The sequence below is a fragment of the Stegostoma tigrinum genome, chromosome 7 (assembly GCF_030684315.1).
Source record: "Stegostoma tigrinum isolate sSteTig4 chromosome 7, sSteTig4.hap1, whole genome shotgun sequence".
Taxonomy (NCBI): Eukaryota; Metazoa; Chordata; class Chondrichthyes; order Orectolobiformes; family Stegostomatidae; genus Stegostoma; species Stegostoma tigrinum.
This window is the reverse complement of record NC_081360.1, coordinates 75,854,055-75,874,805: the sequence shown is the minus strand read 5'-3', so window position 1 is coordinate 75,874,805 and position 20,751 is coordinate 75,854,055. Positions and strand designations below refer to the sequence as shown.

Here is a 20,751-nt window from a genome sequence, read left to right as displayed (position 1 = left end):
TATCCTGTCCAAGGGACCTATTTAGGTCAGACTCCAAAGCAAGGGAATTTTGTTCCAAAAATCAAGGGTCATTTCTCGAATGCTCTCTACTTCAAGCATACTCAGTTGTTTTCAAATATGTTTTGTTCCCTGGGTTTCATCTCAAAGTTAAGCTGCACATCAACGGAGATATGCCTTGAATGAATGCAGTGTTACAATTTAAAACTTGCTTGAAATTTTACTTTTAAAACATCCCTTGATAAATTGGTAACCGGGAATAGGTATATCACACCAAAAGATGCAACAAAACAGAAATTGCTAGAGAAACACAACAGGTTTGGCAGCATCTGTGGAGAGAAAGCAGTGTTAATGTTTCAGGTCCAGTGATCCTTCTTCATGAACATATTAAATCACAGCATGAAAACAGCAAAATTCATAGCTGACATTGGAGAAATCTGTGTGGGGAGATCACAGCAGGGGAGCAGCTAAGTGGCTAGTTTTTTTAAAATCTACAATAGTCAGTAGAATAGGTTCTTCTTGAATATATGTTTTTATTGAGGCCTGTTTCTTGAAAAAACTTTAAAAATATAAAGCATAGGTACTAAGTTAGCCTGGAGCAGTGTTTTTGAGAGTAAAACAGCTCTATTTTCTGGGTGTGTAGATAGTTAAGATGAAAACATGCCCTTTAGTGGAGTGCTGTGCTCTTCCTGTTGGATGTGGGAGATTTGGGAGAATCATAGATTTCCTACTGAGTGGAAACGGGCCCTTTGGCCCAACAAGTCCACACTGAAACTCAGGGCATTCCACCTAGACCCATCCCCCTATAATCCACCTAATGTACACCTTCCTGAACATTTAGCATCGCCAGTCGACTTAACCTGCACATCTTTGGACTGTGGGAGGAAACCAGAGCACCCGGAGGAAACCTGCGTAGACACGGGGAGAATGTGCGAACTCCACACAGACAGTCGCCCGAAGCTGGGATCGAACGCGGGTCTCTGGTGCTGTGACGCTGCAGTGCTAACCACTGAGCCACCATGCCACTCATGTTACTGATGATTCTGCCTGCCAGTAGTGTGTTCGGTTGCTAATCCTATCGGATCGCTTGGATCAGTTGGAGTGGCAGTTTAGAGGCAATGAGTAGTTCAAGGAGTTAGTGGGTGCGATGGATGGCAATTGCAGGAAGGGAGATAAAGTGAGGATACAGTCAGGTCGATGGGTGACCTCCAGAAAAGGTAGGAGAGGGAGGCAGGTGATGCAGGACTCTCCTGTGGCTATTCCCATCTCAAACAAGTATGCTGTTTTGGAAAATGTAGGGACGATGGACTCCCAGAGGAATGTAGCACCGACAGCCAGGTTTCTGGTTCTGAAACTGGCTGTAATGTAACGAGGGAAATGCCAGGTTCCAAAGCAGATGATTGTGACAGTAGGTTCTCTGGTCAAAGGCACAGACACATGTTTCTGCGGCCAAAAATGAGATATCAAAATTGGGTCAGAGATAGCAGGAACTGCAGATGCTGGAGAATCTGAGATGACAAGGTGACGAGCTGGATGAACACAACAGGCCAAGCAGCATCAAAGAAGCAGGAAGGCTGACGTTTCAGTCCTAGACCCTTCTTCAGAAATGGGGGCCCCATTTCTGAAGAAGGGCCTAGGACCGAAACGTCAGCCTTCCGGCTCCTCTGATGCTGCTTGGCAGGCTGTGTTCATCCAGCTCTGAACCTTGTTATAACGAAATTGGGTGTTGCCTCCCTTTTGTGAGGATCAAGTATCTCTCGGAGAGGGTACAGAATATTCTCAAAGGAGAAAGAGGTTGTTGTACAGGTTGGACCTAATTGGAACAGGAAACGATGAGATTCTGAGAAGAGAATATAGGAAGTTAGGCAGGAATTTTAAAAAGCCCTTGAGGGTAATAATATCTGAATTACTCCCAGTGCCACAAGCTTTTGAGGGTAGGAATTGAAGGATAGTGTTGATGAATGCTTGGCCGAGGGGCTGAAGCAGGGGAGAAGGATTCATATTTTTGGATCATTGAAATCTCCTCTGAGGTAGAAGTGACCTATCAGGGTGGGCAGGAACAAAGCAAAGCAGAGAACCAGGCAGGACTGATAAATTAGAGATAATGGGAACTGCAGTTTCTAGAGAATCCAAGATAACAAAGTGTGGAGCTGGATGAACACAGCAGGCCAAGCAGCATCTTAGGAGCACAAAAGCTGACATTTCGGGCCTCGACCCTTCATCAGAAAAGGGGGATGGGGAGAGGGTTCTGAAATAAATAGGGAGAGAGGGGGAGATGGACCAAAGATGGATAGAGGAGAAGATAGGTGGAGAGGAGAGTAGAGGTGGGGAGGGGATAGGTCAGTCCGGGGAGGTCAGACAGGTCAAGGGAGCGGGATGAGATTAGGAGGTAGGAAATGGAGGTGCGGCTTGAGGTGGAAGGAGGGTATAGGTGAGAGGAAGAACAGGTTAGGCAGGCGGGGACAAGCTGGGCTGGTTTTGGGATGCAGTGGGGGGAGGGGAGATTTTGAAGCTGGTGAAATCCACATGGGAACCCTGCAGCCCAATGGTATCAAAGTGGAATGCAACCTATGGGTGGCATCATTATGGCACTGCAGGAGGCCTAGGATGGACATGTTGTCTAAGGAATGGGAGGGGGAGTTAAAATGGTTCGCGACTGGGAAGTGCAGCTGTTTATTGCAAACCGAGCATAGGTGTTCTGCACAGCGGTCCCCTAGCCTCCGTTTGGTTTCCCCAACGTAGAGAAAGCCACAATGGGTACAGCGGATGCAGTATACCACATTGGCGGATGTGCAGGTGAACATCTGCTTGATGTGGAAAGTCATCTTGGGGCCTGGGATGGGGGTGAGGGAGGTGGTGTGGGGGCAAGTGTAGCACTTTCTGCAGTTTCAGGGGAAAGTGCCAGGTGTGATGGGGTTAGAGGGGAGTGTGGAGAGAGTAGTCTCGCCGGAAGGCAGACAAGTGTGGGGACGGAAAAATGTCTTCGGTGGTGGGGTCGGATTGTAGATGGCGGATGTGTTGGAGGACGATGCGTTGCATCCGGAGGTTGGTCGGCTCCAATGCAACAGGTTAGACAGATGATCTCAGGGCATGGTTAGGTACATGAGAGACTGGGATATCATAGCAATTACAGAGACATGGCTAAGGGAAAGACAGGACTGGCAGCTTAATGGCCCAGGGTATAGATGCTATACGAAGGACAGAAAGAAGAGCAAGAGAGGAGAACGAGTGGTGTTTTTGATTAAGGGTAACGTTACTGCTGAACATGGGGAGGATATTCCTGGCACTACGTCCACGGAAGTTATTTGGGTGCAACTGAGAAATAAAAAAAGGGATGATCAATCTATTGGGATTATACAGTAGATCCCCCAATAGTCAGAATGAAATTGAGAAATTTGTAAGGAGATCTCAGTTGTCTGGGACTGCCATAGTGTTCAGGGCTTGGATAGATAGGGACTTGTTAAGAGTGGACAAGAAAATTTTATGATTCAGATGTGGATATACCTTCTAGAGAAGGTGCACAACTTGACCTACTCTTGGGAAATAAGGCAAAGCAGGTGACTGAGGTGTCATTGGGGAACGCTTTGGGGCCAGTAACCATAATCCAATAGTTTTAATAGTGATGAAAGAAGATTACCTAGATCTCAAAGTTAAAGTCCTATATTGGAGGAAGGCCAATTTTGACGGTATTAGGCAAGAACTTTCAAAACTTGATTGGGGCGGATGTTCACAGGTAAAAGGATTGCTGGAAAATGGGAAGCCTTCAAAAAAGAGATAGCCAGAGTCCAAGGACCTTGAACAGATGGACCAATGGCTGAGGCATGGCAGATGGAGTTTAATTTAGATAACTGTGAGGCACTGCATTTTGGAAAGGCAAATTAGGACAGGATTTATATATTTAATGGTAAGGTCCTGGGGAGTGTTGCTGAACAAACAGACTTTGGAGTGCATATTCACAGTTCTTTGAAAGTGGAGTCACATATAGGTAGGATAGTGAAGAAGGTATTTGGTATCCTTGCTTTTATTGGACAGTGCGTTGAGGAGAGGAGTTGGTTCAGCCACTCTTGGAGTATTGCACGCATTTCTGGTCTCTGTCTAAAAGGAAGGATGTCGTGAAACTGGAAAGCGTTCAGAAAAGATTCATGAGGATGTTCCTAGGTTTGGAGGGTTTAAGCTAGAGGGCGAGGCTGAATGGGCTGGGCCGGTTTTCACTGGATTGTCGGAGGCTGAGGGACAAACTTATAAAAGTTTTCAAATCATGAGGGCCATTGATAGGGTAAAAGGGGCAAGGGCTTTTTCCTGGCGTGGAGAAGTCGAAAACCAAAGGCTATTGGTTTAAGAAGAGAGGGGAAAGATACAAAAGTGATCTAAGGGGCAACGTTTTCATGTCGCGAGTGGTGCCTCTGTGCAATGAGCTGCCAGAGGACGTGTTGGAGGCTGGTACAATTACAACAGTAAAAAGACATCCGGATGGGTAAATGAATAGGAAGGGCTTAGAGGGAAATGGGCCAAATGCTGGCGAATAGGACCAGGTTTATACAGGGTATTTGTTGGCATGGGTGAGTTGGACGGAAGGGTTTGTTCCCATGCTGTGTATCTCTATGACTCTTTGACCTATTAAGTAAGTAAACTGAGTAAATGAGAACAATTCTTCTGGGAAAAAATGCTCTGCTTGTGTCATGGTACAATAATGAACTGTAGCAAAAGAATAAATTTGTACAGGAAAATATTACAAACTAAAATAGTAGCATCCTTTCGTCCATTTACTTAATCTTAAATTTTAAAATTTCCTCAAAAGCCCAACAATGAAAATTAGGGAAAATTGTGTTACAATACAATATAGCCAAATAAAATCACCCCCCCCCCCCACCTCTGCATTCGCAATACAAAATAAAAACATTCAAAATTGACCCCAATGGTTTACTGACCAGACTTTGTGAATGACGAATCCCAGACTTTGTGAATAATTGATTCCAGACACGAAGATTATAGCTTAAATAAAAGATTTAGCAAGTTATTAACAATTCAGCAACTTTAACGGAACAAAATTAAACAGCAGCGCAATTTAGTTAATGTGTATGATTTAGAGTCAATAAGTTCTGTTTTCAGCCCAATTCACACAAAAGACAGACAGACAGAAGGGATAATGAAAGGATAATTTCTTTAAAAAGATGTAACAAAACTGGCCAGATTACTTAATTCGTTTTCATGATGTGTTGTTCCGCAGGCATATATCATTGTTTCTTGGATGATTTCCTGAGGATGTTGATCAGTGCTGCCTTTTCAGTTTACTCTTGAGGAAGATTCAATATTACTTACAAAAACCAAAGATCTCTGCATGCTGGAAATCTGAAAGGAAAGCAGAAATTGCTGGAGAAACTCAGCAGGCTCGTAACTCTGTGAACAGAAAACAGAGTTAACGTTTCAGGCCCAATGACACCTGTTCAGAATCATTCCACAGACACTGCCAGATCTGCTGAGTTTTTCCGACAATTTCTGTTTTGTTTGAGTAACACTAATAACTTAGCTTCCAGTCCCTGAACTTCCAGTAGTTGATAATGGGAGATTAGGCAGGGAGCTTTCAAATCCTCACGCCATAGCTTCAGCACTCAAATGCCTCCTGCCAGAAACACCCAGTTCAAAAAAGAGTTCAAAAGCTCTGGTCTCTCTCCCTGTTTGACCAACATGGTCTCTCCCAAACTTACTGGCAACCATTCCCAGGCACTGACCTCAGTAACAGCCAAACATCTCCTGTCTGTTTAAACATACTATTTTCCCAGAGCTTAAGTGTCTGTAGAATCCTTTGATTAGAAACCAACTTGCAATCAACTTGCAGCTCAATTCACAGCCACCAAACTAAAATTTATTTTAAAAACTAAAATAATGAAGAATCAGCAATGGTCCTGACAATTGCTAGTGACGATCAATATACCTGAAGGACGGACTTGCTTCCTGGTAGTCAAACTGCACTGAATACAGTTTATCCTTAAAATTTGTGCACCCAATGCTGATATCAGGGGAATTGTGCAAGTAAACCAGTGTGACCAAGCACAAGCTCTGGGTCTTTTTCCTTTTTTCTGTGAAATGTATAACCAATTACATTTCTGTTAAGGAATAAATATGTTTATCTTTCCTTTTGTGATTTTTTTTCCTCTTACCAGCAGGTTTCAGAACATACAGCTTGTACAGCACTTCCAAATATTGTTGTGCTAGTGGGAATTAAATGTGCTGATAAGTCATTGAGTAGCTCTGTAGAAATGCATGTACCTTTCCACTTTTTAAGAAGTAGGTGATGTTGCTTATAAACTGTTTCACGGGTCATCAGGCTCAGCATTAATGCTTCACAATTAACCCTGCTACTTACCATAGCAAACTTCCAGAATTTCAAAATCAACTCAACAAACACACCAAGCATTTGAACCCTGAGTTTTAAAGGGATCATTGAAACCTGAACCCAAGCAATACCAGACCAATTCTGAACTCAAGTCATCTATCTTGCATTATAAAGTTAGAGATTTATTTTAATTTGTGTAAATAATAATCGTGTAATAGTACTGCTTTGTATTTTTCAACAAAAGGAAGTGTCTGAATGGAGTTGCTTATAATAATATTAAAATACAATCTTCGGTTTTGTAGCTGTTTGCAGTCCCCCCTGCAAGAATGGTGGTCATTGCATGAGAAACAACGTGTGCTCCTGTCCTGATGGTTATACAGGAAGAAGATGCCAGAAGAGTGAGTTCTGTTCCCCTCTTTGTGTCAACATTTTTCGGAGACTGATTCAGTCAGCTTTTTTTAATTCATCAGAAATATTAAAAATATGGTCTTGTACATTTGTAAGTATCAATGAATCTAATAGGAAAAGTTGAACTGGTAATACCTACTTATTCCAATTGTAGATTTTGCTTTTATTCCAGTATAATGCAAATTCTTATGGTATTGTCAAAAAGCTCTATGTAGTTTCTTTTGTGATAATGGGAACTGCAGATGCTGGATAATCCAAGATAATAAAATGTGAGGCTGGATGAACACAGCAGGCCCAGCAGCATCTCAGGAGCACAAAAGCTGACGTTTCGGGCCTAGACCCTTCATCAGAGAGGGGGATGGGGTGAGGGTTCTGGAATAAATAGGGAGAGAGGGGGAGGCGGACCAAAGATGGAGAGAAGAGGAGAGTATAGGTGGGGAGGTAGGGAGGGGATAGGTCAGTCCAGGGAAGACGGACAGGTCAAGGAGGTGGGATGAGGTTAGTAGGTAGGAGATGGAGGTGCAGCTTGGGGTGGGAGGAAGGGATGGGTGAGAGGAAGAACAGGTTAGGGAGGCAGAGACAGGTTGGATTGGTTTTGGGATGCAGTGGGTGGAGGGGAAGAGCTGGGCTGGTTTTGGGATGCGGTGGGGGAAGGGGAGATTTTGAAGCTGGTGAAGTCCACATTGATACCATTGGGCTGCAGGGTTCCCAAGTGGAATATGAGTTGCTATTCCTGCAACCTTCGGGTGGCATCATTGTGGCACTGCAGGAGGCCCATGATGGACATGTCATCTAAAGAATGGGAGGGGGAGTGGAAATGGTTTGCGACTGGGAGGTGCAGTTGTTTATTGCGAACCGAGCGGAGTTGTTCTGCAAAGCGGTCCCCAAGCCTCCGCTTGGTTTCCCCAATGTAGAGGAAGCCACACCGGGTACAGTGGATGCAGTATACCACATTGGCAGATGTGCAGGTGAACCTCTGCTTAATGTGGAATGTCATCTTGGGGCCTGGGATAGGGGTGAGGGAGGAGGTGTGGGGGCAAGTGTAGCATTTCCTGCGGTTGCAGGGGAAGGTGCCGGGTGTGGTGGGGTTGGAGGGCAGTGTGGAGCGAACAAGGGAGTCACGGAGAGAGTGGTCTCTCCGGAAAGCAGACAGGGGTGGGGATCGAAAAATGTCTTGGGTGGTGGGGTCGGATTGTAGATGGCGGAAATGTCGGAGGATGATGCGTTGTATCCGGTGGTTGGTGGGGCGGTGTGTGAGAACGAGGGGGATCCTCTTTGGGCGGTTGTGGCGGGGGCAGGGTGTGAGGGATGTGTTGCGGGAAACGCAGGAGACGCGGTCAAGGGCATTTTTCACCACTGTGGGGGGAAAGTTGCGGTCCTTGAAGAACTTGGACATCTGGGATGTGCGGGAGTGGAATGCCTCATCGTGGGAGCAGATGAGGCGGAGGAATTCGGAATGGGGATGGAATTTTTGCAGGAGGGTGGGTGGGAGGAGGTGTATTCTAGGTAGCTGTGGGAGTCGGTGGGCTTGAAATGGACATCAGTTACAAGCTGGTTGCCTGAGATGGAGACTGAGAGATCCAGGAAGGTGAGGGATGTGCTGGAGATGGCCCAGGTGAACTGAAGGTTGGGGTGGAAGGTGTTGGTGAAGTGGATGAACTGTTCGAGCTCCTCTGGGGAGCAAGAGGCGGGGTTTGGGGCCTGTGTAGGTGCAGAAGGGGGACTGTTCCACGTAACCTACAAAGAGGCAGGCATAGCTGGGGCCCATGCGGGTGCCCATGGCCACCCCTTAGTCTGTAGGAAGTGGGAGGAATCAAAAAAGAAGTTGTTGAGGGTGAGGACGAGTTCGGCTAGGCGGATGAGGGTATCCATTGTACCAAGTCAGCAAGTTCTGAAAAGAGTGGAACACTGATATTTAGTATGGCGCACCGACCTCTACATCGCCGAGGCCAGACGCCAACTCTCCGACACCACCTCCTACCGCCCCCTCGATCATGACCCCACACCCGAGCACCAAACCATCATCTCCAGCACCATTCATGACCTCATCACCTCAGGGGACCTCCCACCCACACCTCATTGTTCCCCAACCCCGCACGGCCTGTTTCTATCTCCTTCCCAAAATCCACAAACCTGCCTGCCCTGGTCGACCCTCTCTGATGAAGGGTCTAGGCCCGAAACGTCAGCTTTTGTGCTCCTGAGATGCTGCTTGGCCTGCTGTGTTCATCCAGCGTCACATTTTATTACATAGGAGTTGATAATATTCAAATACAATCAGTCAGAACTCCATTGGACATCTGTATTAACCTTCCAACTGCCAAGTTGTAAAAGAGATGGCAAATCAGCAGAGGACTATTTTAGAGAACTCCAGTTACAATTGTACTGCACATGAATTTCCTGTTGGTCTACTGGGCTGTGGTTTCACATGGAACATTTACAAAAGTTTTATTGAAAGTCACAACTCCAATGCAAGAAACAAGAATTTATCTGAATGAACAATTGATGACCATGGCGTAGCAGTACATGTGACTGCTACTTTACCATATTTTTTTGATGGCAGTTTGCCACAAAATGTCCATAGGTTTGTTTTGAATAGGTTAGTGACTTCAGGCTTTGTTCAATTTGTCAGCCAATGTACTCTAATTGGAGCTCTTTTATACCTGGACCATGAGATCTGCCACATTATTTGCTCTTATAATCTATTTGTGATTTGTCAAATCATGGTATATACTTGAAAATGAATGAAGGCACGCATCATTTTTTTAAAATCTTGATCTTTTTGCTCCTCCTTTGCAGTCACAACTTGTATTCCTCGCCATGTGATCTTTCTGTGTTATTACCTGTCTGTACTACACACAAAACAAAACTTTTCACTGTTCATAGGCACATGTAACAATAATAAATCAAATCAAATTAAAAGTTCATGTGGCTAACTTGTCACTAATGGCAGTATTGAACTGGGAGTTAAAAAAAATATAACAGCTGAGCAATGACCACACAGGCTCAAAATTGCTGGACTGGAAACAGGCAAACAAAAAACAAAAGCCTTAAAATTTTAAAACAATTTAAGTAAGAATTTCAATCTTCCATAACAAAATCAGACCCCAGCAACTCGAGACACTCATTGTATGAACATTGTTCCAATTTAGTAAGCACAGTGCAGATCAGAATCCGATCATATGGCAAGTATAAGAGGTTTGAAAGGATTGGCAGCTCCAAGGTCTGTGGTGGAAGGCCATTGATCTTTGTAATTTGAAGTGTTTGTCCACATTTATCCCTTCTGCAGGTGTCTGTGAACCAATGTGCATGAACGGAGGGAAATGTGTGAGCCCAGATATCTGTGATTGTCCATCAGGCTGGAAAGGAAAGCGATGCAATCAACGTAAGCGCACCTTGGAATGATAAGGAATTTGATTAAGCTAGATCAGATTTTCAAGCCTGCATTTGGTTTGGTAAAAACTGGTTTTGAAAAGTTAGCAAGTTAATAACCGGTGAAAAGATGTCTTTCAGTCTATTCGGCTTGGACCAATTTATTTCTGTACATGAGCCATCAATTCAATCCAACTAACATGCTCATTCTGCATACCATTTAGCACTTTTCCTTTATAAATTATTTTGAGGGGAGTTTGATAAAGTCTGCATTTGCAATTACTTTGCAGCAATGAGCTCCATATCTAACAATTTGGTATGGCAACAAAATTCCCCTAACCTTTTACACTTTTGTGACAATCTTAAAACATGTGAGCTGTCAATTTAGCCTCATTAACATTTGATAATAATGCACCAGTATTTCACTGGTCACAGCCTTGAAGACCTTTGCAAGTCACTCATTATTTTTCTCTACACCGGTGAAAAAATGTCTAGATTGCCGAGAGCATCTTTCAGGTTTTGTTTTCATTCTTGTCTACTGTTGACCTGAGGGTATAAAGATCTTGTGTTTCATCTTTTCTCCAAACACTTAAAGTATGACACTTAAATGGAAGCGGGCTTCTATTTTGTAACATGATAACTTCATGTTAACCCAAACACTTAAGTACCTGAGGATTGAAATGTTTGTACATAATAGTTTGTGATATCCATGCCCATTTTCGTATGTTACAATAGATAACATAATCATCACAGGTAAAACACCCTGTTGGAGGAACCTCACACCATTACAAAAGGTTTATACAGTAACGCTCTTCGAATGTGGCACTCCACCATCCAGAATCTCTGGCATTTCCTCCAAAATTAGCTTCAACTACCATTATGACCTTTAATGACATATACTACATAAGGTTGACATGTCATGTGTAACTTTTCCATTTTTATGAGCTGTATCCCAAATATCAATAATATAATTTGGATAGTGATGTTATGTTTATAAGCCTGAAAATATGATGGCTCCCTAAGACCATGACCATCCATGCTTGTGGTTTTGCAGTGTAACTAATTAACTTTTATAATATTTCAACTCCATCAAGATACCATAAAGTTCTGTTAAATACCTGAATGGGTGGAACAATTGAGCTGTATCCCTTACATTGGATGAATTTTTTCTTCAAGCACCACCTATTCCCAGAGTGTGCTAGATAGTTGATACACTATTTTCACTGAATAGATTTTCTATTATCACTTGTGTACCCAGCAATCTGTCTGCAAAAGTGCCAGAATGGTGGAGAATGTTTGGGAGCGAATACCTGTCACTGTCAGCCTGGCTGGGAAGGTGTGCTGTGTCAAATCCGTAAGTAACAGAACCCAGATTAGAGTCAATGTTGTCCTATTTTGTATCACCAGCGTTGCTGCCTTTTTATTACCTACCCTTTAACATATGTGTTCAATATCTTAGTGTTGTGAAGAAATGAAACTTAACCTATTTAAAACTGGCTGCCTAAACTTTATGTATCCCTGCAGGCGGTATGGTTGAGAAGCTGCCTGTGCTTTTTTTGTGGATCAGAGCCTATCTAACCCTTAGAATTGTAGCATGTTATAGCACAGAACAGGTTCATTTGGCCTACCATGTGCGTACAGTCTCAGTGTCCAAACGTTCCTAATCTAATCACATTGTCCTGCACTCCGTTATAAAGGACCTTTCTGTGTTTCAAATATGACCCGATTCCACCTTCAACGTGCAAAGTTTTCTGCCTCGACCACTTCTTGTGGCCGAGTAATCAATGGGAACATCTCCTCATCACTCCTCAGAGAGGTATATTTGGTTAGACCAAATTTAATGCAATGTGAATGCTTCCGAGCACTGTATTTAAATGTTACAATGGTACTGGAGAAAACGTAAAACTATCATTTACTAGAAGGAGAAGCAGATCCATTAGAGATGACCTGACATAGGTCTTGAAGATCATAAAAGTGTTTCATACATAGACATAGAGAAAATATTTCCACTTGTGGACGATGCTGGGACTGTGAGCGATCAACATCAGATAGTTACTAATAAATAAGTCAGAAAATTTATGAAAAAAATCCCTTACCAAGCCAGCAGTTAGAATGTGGGACTTGCTATTATACTGGTGCATACAGATTTTCAAAGACATGCAACAATGTGCCAGAGACATTGGTGGAAAAATTGACTATGACATGGTGAATATAAAGTAGACAATAGACAGAAGCAAAAAAACTCATTTAGGGCTTCCCCTACCTCCTCAGGCTCCACACACAAGTTCCCTATGCTATCCCTGATCGGCCCTACTCTTTCTTTGACCATTCTCTTATTCCTCACGTAAGTGTAAAATGCCTTTGTGTTTTCCCGGATTCCTTCTGCCAAGCCTTTCTCGTGCCCCCTCCTGGCTCTCCTCAGACCATTTTTGAGCTCCTTCCTTGCCTGCATGTAATCCTCTCTAGCTGAACTTGACCCTAGCTTCCTCCACCTTATGTAAGCTACCTTCTTCCTTTTCACTAGAAGCTCCACCGCTCTCGTCATCCAAGGTTCCTTAATCTTACCCCTTCTTGCCTGTCTCAGAGGGACATATTTACTCATCACTCCCAACAACTGTTCCTTAAACCGTCTCCACATGTCTATAGTTCCCTTACCATGGAACAACTGCTCCCAGTCCATGCTTCCTAACTCATGTCTAATCGCATCATAGTTTCCTCTTCCCCAATTAAATATCCTCCCATTCTGCCTAATCCTCTCCTTCTCCATAGCTATGTAGAATGTGAGGCAGTTATGGTCACTATCACCAAAATGCTCTCCCACCACAAGATCTGATACCTGCCCCGGCTCGTTTCCGAGCACCAAGTCTAGAATGGCCTCTCCCCTCGTCGGCCTGTCAACGTACTGCGTTAGGAAACCCTCCTGAACACACCTTACAAAAACAGCTCCATTCAAATCTTCTGCTCGAAGGAGGTTCCAATCAATATTAGGAAAGTTAAAGTCACCCATTACAACAACCCTACTGCGTGCACACTTTTCCAAAATCTGTCGACCTATGCTTTCTTCAATCTCCCTGCTGCTATTGGGGGGCCTGTAGTAAACCCCTAACGAGGTGACTACTCCCTTGCTGTTCCTAATTTCCACCCATACTGACTCGGTAGGCAGATCTTCCTCGACAATGGAAGCTTCTGTAGCTGTGATACCCTCTCTGATTAGTAGTGCTACACCCCCTCCTCTTTTTCCCCCCTCCCTATTCTTTTTAAATGTTCTAAACCCTGGAACATCCAGCAACCATTCCTGCCCATGAGAAACCCATGTCTCTGTTATGGCCACAACATCATAGCACCAGGTACTGATCCATGCTCTAAGTTCATCACTTTTATTCCTGATACTCCTTGCATTAAAGCAGACACACTTTAACAGATCCCTTGGATCCTTCCCACTAGCTGGTCTACCTCTTGCTACTGCCTCACCTGCATCAACGCTCACCTCTGGTATACAGCTCAGGTTCCCACCCCCCTGCCATACTAGTTTAAACCCTCTCGAACTACTCGAGCAAACCTTCCACCCAGGACATTGGTCCCCTTCCAGTTCAGATGCAACCCGTCCTTCTTGTACAGGTCCCACCTTCCCCAGAAGGCATCCCAATTATCAACATATCTGAAGCCCTCCCTCCTACACCAGCTGCATAGCCACGTGTTCAGCTGCGCCCGCTCCCTGTTCCTCACCTCGCTATCTCGTGGCACCGGTAGTAAACCAGAGAACACTACTCTGTTCGTCCTGCTCTGCAGCTTCCATCCTAACTCCCTGAAATCACTTTTTATATCCTCAAACCTATTTCTGGCTATATCATTTGTGCCAATATGTAACACGATTTCTGGCTGTTCGCCCTCCCCTTTTAGAACTTTATACACCCGATCGGAGACGTCCCGGACCCTGGCACCAGGGAGGCAACATACCTTCCGGGAATCCCGATCTTGCCCACAAAATCTCCTGTCGATTCCCCTAACTATCGAGTCACCTACCACGAGTACTTTTCTATTCTGCCCCCTTCCCTTCTTTGCCACAGTGTCAGGCTCAGTGCCAGAGAACTGACTACTATGGCTTTCCTCTGGTAGGTCATCCCCCCCAGCAGTATCCAAAACGGTATACTTATTGCTGAGGGGAATGCCCACAGGGGATCTCTGCACTGTCTGTCTGTCCCCTTTCCTCCCCCTAACTGTAACCCATCTATCCTCGTCCTGAGCCTTAGGAGTGACCAACTCCCGATAACTCCTCTCAATTACCCCCCTGCCTCCCGAATGATCCGTAGTTCATCCAGCTCCAGCTCCATTTCCCTAACACGGTTTTCAAGGAGCTGTAGCTGGGTGCACTTCCCGCAGATGTAGCCAGCGGAGACGTGTGCCACATCTCCCTACTGCCACATTCTGCAGGAGGAGCAAGCAACTGCCCTAGCATCCATACCCCACTTATCTGAACACCCACTCAGTACTAAAGTAGAAAGCTTACTTCAAGTAATAATAACAAATTAATAACAAACTTATGTTCAATAGAGAAAGTTTAGAATGAACCTCACCTTACTAACTAGGTTAGAGGAGGAGGGCGGGTGGGAGACACTACAGTTGTAGAGTCTCGGGTTTGAGGTATACAAGATAATGAGAGGCATAGATAGAGTTGATAGCCAGAGACTATTTCCCAGGGCAGAAATGGCTAGCACGAGGGGTCATAGTTTTAAGCTGGTTGGTGGAAAGTATAGAGGGGATGTCAGAGGCAGGTTCTTTACGCAGAGAGTTGTGAGAGCATGGAATGCGTTGCCAGCAGCAGTTGTGGAAGCAAGGTCATTGAGGTCATTTAAGAGACTGCTGGACATGTATATGGTCACAGAAATTTGAGGGTGCATACATGAAGATCAATGGTCGGCACAACATTGTGGGCTGAAGGGCCTGTTCTGTGCTGTACTGTTCTATGTTCTATGTTCTAATAGACAATAGGTGCTGGAGTAGGCGATTCAGCCCTTCGAGCCAGCACCACCGTTCATTATGATCTTAGCTGATCATCCACAATCAGTATCCTGTTCCTGCCTTATCCCCATAACCCTTGATTCCACTATCTTTAAGAGCTCTATCCGTCTCTTTCTTGAAAACATCCAGAGAGTTGGCCTCCACTGCCTTCTGGAGCAGAGCATTCCACATATCCACCAGTCTCTGGGTGAAGAAGTTTTTCCTCAACTCTGTTCTAAATGGCCTACCCCTTATTTTTAAACTGTGCCCCCTGGTTCTAGACTCACCCATCAGCGGAAACATGCTTCCTGCCTCCAGAGTGTCGAATCCCTTCGTAATCTTATAAGTCTCAATCAGATACCCTCTCATCCTTCTAAACTCAAGTGTATACAAGCCCAGTCGCTCCAATCTTTCAACATATGATAGTCCCACCATTCCGGGAATTGACCTCGTGAACCTACACTGCACTCCATCAACAGCAAGAATGTCCTTCCTCAAATTTGGAGACCAAAACTGCACACAGTACTCCAGGTGCAGTCTCACGAGGGCCCAGTACAGCTGCAGAAGGACCTCTTTGCTCCTATACTCAATGGTTAAGTGGGAAAAAAAGTAGTTTTGAACAGTTAGCTTTGAGGACTGAAGGTGGGTATATTATGCAACTGAGCGCTGTACGAGGAATATTACATTTTTTGATCTGTATTAGTGACAGGGGCATACAGGGCAGAATTTCAAAATGTGCAGAGATCACTGCACTTGAAGGTATTGTGAAATGCGGGAAGGGTAGTGATAGACTGGAGAGAACACAGGCTGCAGTATTTTATAAAAATATTTCTTTGGAATTTTCATTAGATTTCTTCAAACATATTCTGCAACTTAATACAGTTATCACCATAAAGAAACTCATTGAGCTTCTCTTCCATAATGTACTTTTCATTATTGGCAAAGCATTCCTGGCACATCTTAAACTTTATTGATACTCTGTCGGTGTCAGTCATATTCCTGCAGTATAATTCCTCATGCTACTGTCAGAGTTGTAAGGGGAGTGCAATGAAATGTTGGCACAGGACCTGATTACCCCTCTCACATACTGATAAATCAATTCCAGGTTCTGACCCATTTCGAATGCCGTTCAAGTGAGCACTCTCTTACTGAATGATGCCTACACTTTCATATAGCTAAAATTGATTAACTCTGTTGTCCACTCACAATGTTTTATGTGAAAGGAGATTTAGTTTTAAATCCTAGATTTTTGATGAGTGCTAATGCTAGTAACATTAAATAGGAGAAGGGTTTTTTTCTAAATGGGCAAAAACGTCTTGTTCGGGAAACAGTGCTATTCTTTTCCCACTTTCAGAATTGCAACTGGCATAAACAAACTTAGAATGGAAGAGCAGCTTGGCTATGCAATAAATAAGTATACGATTATAAGGCCAGACAACATAATATCTCTACAAAATAAATAGTTAATTGTATCAATCATTATATTTGACAATAAGTTTGTCAACCAAGCAGTGATAGAAACACCACAATTAACTAAAGTACCCAAAGCACAGAAGTGAATATCAGTCAATGGCTCTCTTTAGTGAGTGCTGTACTAAGACAATTGTAGAATGGGTGTTGCATGCGGTAGAAAATGTTATCTCACATTAGACAAGTAACCATATTAAATGTGGAAATTTGGCTTCATATTAATGCCTGATTATGTTTCCAGCTATCTGCGATCAGAAATGTTTGTTTGGAAGTAAGTGCATCAGACCAAATGTGTGTGCCTGCAGGAGAGGATACGTGGGTTTAGCCTGCGCCAGAAAGGTAAAGCTTAAAATCAAATGATGAAGAGTTGTTTAGGTATCAGAGCTCCAAACAAAATCTCCATCACATTGATTGATTAACACTTTTGGGATTGCATTAAAACAAATTCACCGTGCTTAGCAAGGTGTAGAGCTGGATGAACACAGCAGGCCAAGCAGCATGAGAGGAGCAGGAAAGCTGACGTTTCGGGCCTAGACCATGCTTAACAGCTTTCTCCCCATTTGAGATTTTTTTTCATTTTTGGAGGGGCAATTTAGATATGGGTAATAAATGCTGTCTTAGCCAGCAATGTCTATATCCTAGGAGAAAGTTAATCATGACCCAAGCATCATTCCTGTCATTTCCAATGTACATCTGGAGAATTGCAAGAATCCCAGAACCATGTCCTGACTTTAGTGGACAGTGATGGAAAATTTTGACTCTTTTTCTGTGTTAGTCTGTTGGGAAAATAAAAGGATCATGATCCTCTTACGATTCCAACTGATGGCAATATGAACAAGTCGGATTCCAATTGATAGATCATACATTTAATTTTTGAAGTCTGTTGATGTGGTGGTTAGTCACTGAAGTACATTCAAAGCAGGTGTTCCTTAACAACACTTTGTAAGTTAATTACATAGCTTTGTTTGTTTTTCTTAGTTCTCCTATGTATAAATCAAATAAAGTTCAAAAGATCATACGGCAAACATCAAAACAAAGTTTCAGCCTCTTTCCCAATGCTATCTTTCACAGAGACTCGATCCCAGAGACAGATGACTCCCATCTCAGCTTCTTAAATGTTTACTTAGATGAAGCTTTCCAGTTTCTTTCCCTCTGACTGCTGAGACTTTTATGATTCCTTGCTGAGTCTGCAGGCTTCATAAGACCATTAGACATAGGAGCAGAATTAGACCATCTGGCCTATCATGTCTGCTCCTCTATTCAATCATAGTTGCTATATTCCTCAAACACATTTTCCTGCCTTTTTCCCCTAACCTTTGATCCACTTACTAATCAAGAAGTTATCTAACTCTGTCTTAAATACTGTCAACGACTTGGCCTCCACAGCCCTCTGTGGCATTGTGTTCCATAGATTAACCACCCTTTGGCTGAAGAAATTCTGCCTCATCTGCATTGTAAAGGGTCATCATTTCAATCTGCGGCTGTTCCCTCGGGTCATAGTCTCTGCTACTGGAGGAAACATCTTCTCCATGTACACTGTATCCAGGTCTATCAGTTTTCTGGAGGTTTCAGTCAGACTCCCCTCTCATTCTTCTAAACTCCATCAGAAACAGAGTGAGAGTCCTCATATGACAAGCCCTTCATCCCTGGGATCATTCTTGTAAACCTCCTCTGGATCCCCCCTGATGCCAGCACATCCTTCCTTAGACAAGGAGTGCAAAACTGCTCTCAATATTTCAACTAGTGTCTGATCACATCCTTATACACCATCAAGCAGTACATTTCTGTTCTTGTATTCTAACCCTCTTGAAACAAAAGCTCACATTGCATTTGACTTCCTAACCACCAAATGAACCTGCATGTCGATAGTGGGAAAATCCTGAACTAAGACCACCTAGTCCCTTCGTGCTTCAGATTTCCTAAGCCTCTACTTGTTTAGAAAATAGTCTATGCCTCTATTCTTCCCACTAAAGTGCATAACCTTAATCATTCCCACATTATATTCCATCTGCCATTTTTTTTCCCCATTCTCCTAGTCCTTCTGCAGCCTCCCTGCTTTCTCAACACTGCCTGGCCCTCCATCTGTCTTTGTTGTTAAGTTTGCAGATGACACAATGGCCTCAGTTCCTTTGTCCAGATTTTTAATATATAACATGAATAATTGTCACAACACTGACCCCTGCGGAACTCCATTAGACACTGGCTGTACCCCTTTATCCTTACTCTCTGCCTTCTGACATTCCACGAATCCTCTATCCAGGCCAGTACCTGTCCCGAACATCATGTACTTTTATCTCATTTGGCAGCGTCCTGTATGTCACCTTGTCAGTGGCCTTCTGGAAATCCAAATAGATCAGGTCCATTGGCTATCTTTTGTCTAACTCTTCTAACAGAGTTGTCAGGCATGACCTCCCCTTGACAAAGCCATGTTACTTTATTATGTCCTTCCAAGTATTCTGAAATCTGAAACTTAATAATGGATTCTAAAATCTTACCAATAACCAAAGTCAGGCTAACTGACAGAGATAATAGGAACTGCAGATGCTGGAGAATCCGAGATAACAAAGTGTGGAGCTGGATGAACACAGCAGGCCAAGCAGCATCTTAGGAGCACAAAAGCTGACGTTTCGGGCCTAGACCCTTGACATTTGGTTTCCTGACTTCCGTTTCCCTTCCTTCTTAAAGGGCTGTTGCATTAGCCATTTTCCACTCTTGAAAGACCCTCGCTGAACTCCAGTGATTCTTGAAAGATACCAGCAATGTTCCCACAATATCTTCAGCTATCTCCTTCAGAATTATAGAGTGTAGTCCATCCAATCTAGATGATATATCTACTTTCAGGTCTTTCAACTTCTCCAGCACCTTCTCCAGAGTGAGAACAACTATATTCACCACTGCCTCCGACTCCCTTGAAGTTCTGGTATGTTGCTGGTGTCTTCCATTGTGAAAACTGATGCAAAGTACCTACTCAGTTCTTCCACCTTTTCTTTGTTCCCATTGCTAGTTCTCTGCCTCATTTTCAATAGTGCAATGTCCATTGTTATCACTCTTACATTTTGGATGTCTAAAAAAATCCTACCAATCTTCTTTTACTAGCTAGCTTATTCTTATTTTTCATCCTCTCCCCATGTTATGGCTTTTTTAGTTATCATCTGCTTGCTTTTAATGTCTTCCTAATCCTCTGGTTTCCCAATAATCTTCACCACATTATGTGCAATTTCTTTTGCTTTTATGCTGACCTTGACTCCCCTTGTCAGCCATAGCTGCTTCATCCTCCCCTTAGTAGGTTTCTTCTTCCTTGGGATGAATTTTTGCTGTGCCTCCCAAATTCCCCCCTGAAAGTCCAACCGTTGCTGCTTCACCATCTTCCCTGCTAGGCTCCCCTTCCAATCAACTCTGCCCAGCTCCTCCTTCATGTCTTTGTAGTTTCCTCAACTCACATGTAATATTGTTACATCTGATGCAATCTTCTCCCTCTCAAACAAACTGTCATGTTATGGTCACTGAGCCTGAGGTGTTCCTTCACCTTCAGCTCCCTAATCAAGTCTGCCTCGTTACTCATCACTAAATCTCGAATTGCCTGTTCCCCAGTGGGTTCTACCACAAACTGCTGTAAAAAATATTTAATCAACATTCCACACATTCCATTCCTTGGAATCCACTATCAACCAGATTTTCCCAGTCCACCATGCTTATCATAATCGTGTCTTTCTTACAAGCCTTTTCCATCTCCTGATTCATTTTTTTCCCCATGTCCTGACTGCTAAAAGCCCTGTACACAAATCCCTTCAGAGTCTTTTTTTTTGCCTTTGTGGCTCCTTGACTTTTCTGACATAGATTCTATGCCTTCTGACTCTATATCACTTCTTGACATTGACTGAATTTTGTTCCTTACTAACAAAGTAACCTTGCCCCATCTGCCACTTCTTTGAACAAGACATGTATCCTTGAATATTTAGTTCCCAGCCCTGATCCCTTTCAGTCACGTCTCTATGATACCCACAATATATCTGCTGGTTTCAATCTGCATTACAACCTCATTTACCTTGTTTCACATACAGCCTGCCTTTAAGTATGCTACCCTGAGTCCTGCATTGATTGACCCCTTCTCATAGTTGTTCCCACATCTTCTGTGCCTGAAGTTAGATTCCTGACCCTTCCATACTCTCTGTCCT

General features: G+C 43.5%; 1 protein-coding gene and 1 long non-coding RNA gene across 6 annotated transcripts in view; one reads left to right on the top strand and one right to left on the bottom strand.

Annotated features, from left to right (window-relative positions):
• The window catches only part of LOC132209825 (uncharacterized), an 86,783-nt gene that overhangs the window by 22,088 nt on the left and 43,944 nt on the right, over positions 1–20,751 (bottom strand). The window contains exon 3 of the long non-coding RNA XR_009445959.1: positions 4,926–4,989. This is a non-coding gene — a long non-coding RNA (uncharacterized LOC132209825). The remainder of the gene's footprint in view (positions 1–4,925; positions 4,990–20,751) is intronic.
• LOC125454026 (von Willebrand factor D and EGF domain-containing protein-like) overlaps positions 1–20,751 on the top strand; it is a 304,266-nt gene that overhangs the window by 277,466 nt on the left and 6,049 nt on the right. For 4 of the 5 annotated variants that reach the window (XM_059647440.1, XM_059647438.1, XM_059647437.1 and 1 more), the window contains 4 exons: positions 6,634–6,729; positions 10,026–10,121; positions 11,367–11,462; positions 16,818–16,915. In XM_059647440.1, coding sequence (XP_059503423.1) covers positions 6,634–6,729; positions 10,026–10,121; positions 11,367–11,462; positions 16,818–16,915 — 386 coding nt within the window. The remainder of the gene's footprint in view (positions 1–6,633; positions 6,730–10,025; positions 10,122–11,366; positions 11,463–16,817; positions 16,916–20,751) is intronic. The other variant, XM_059647439.1, reaches the window with a different exon arrangement.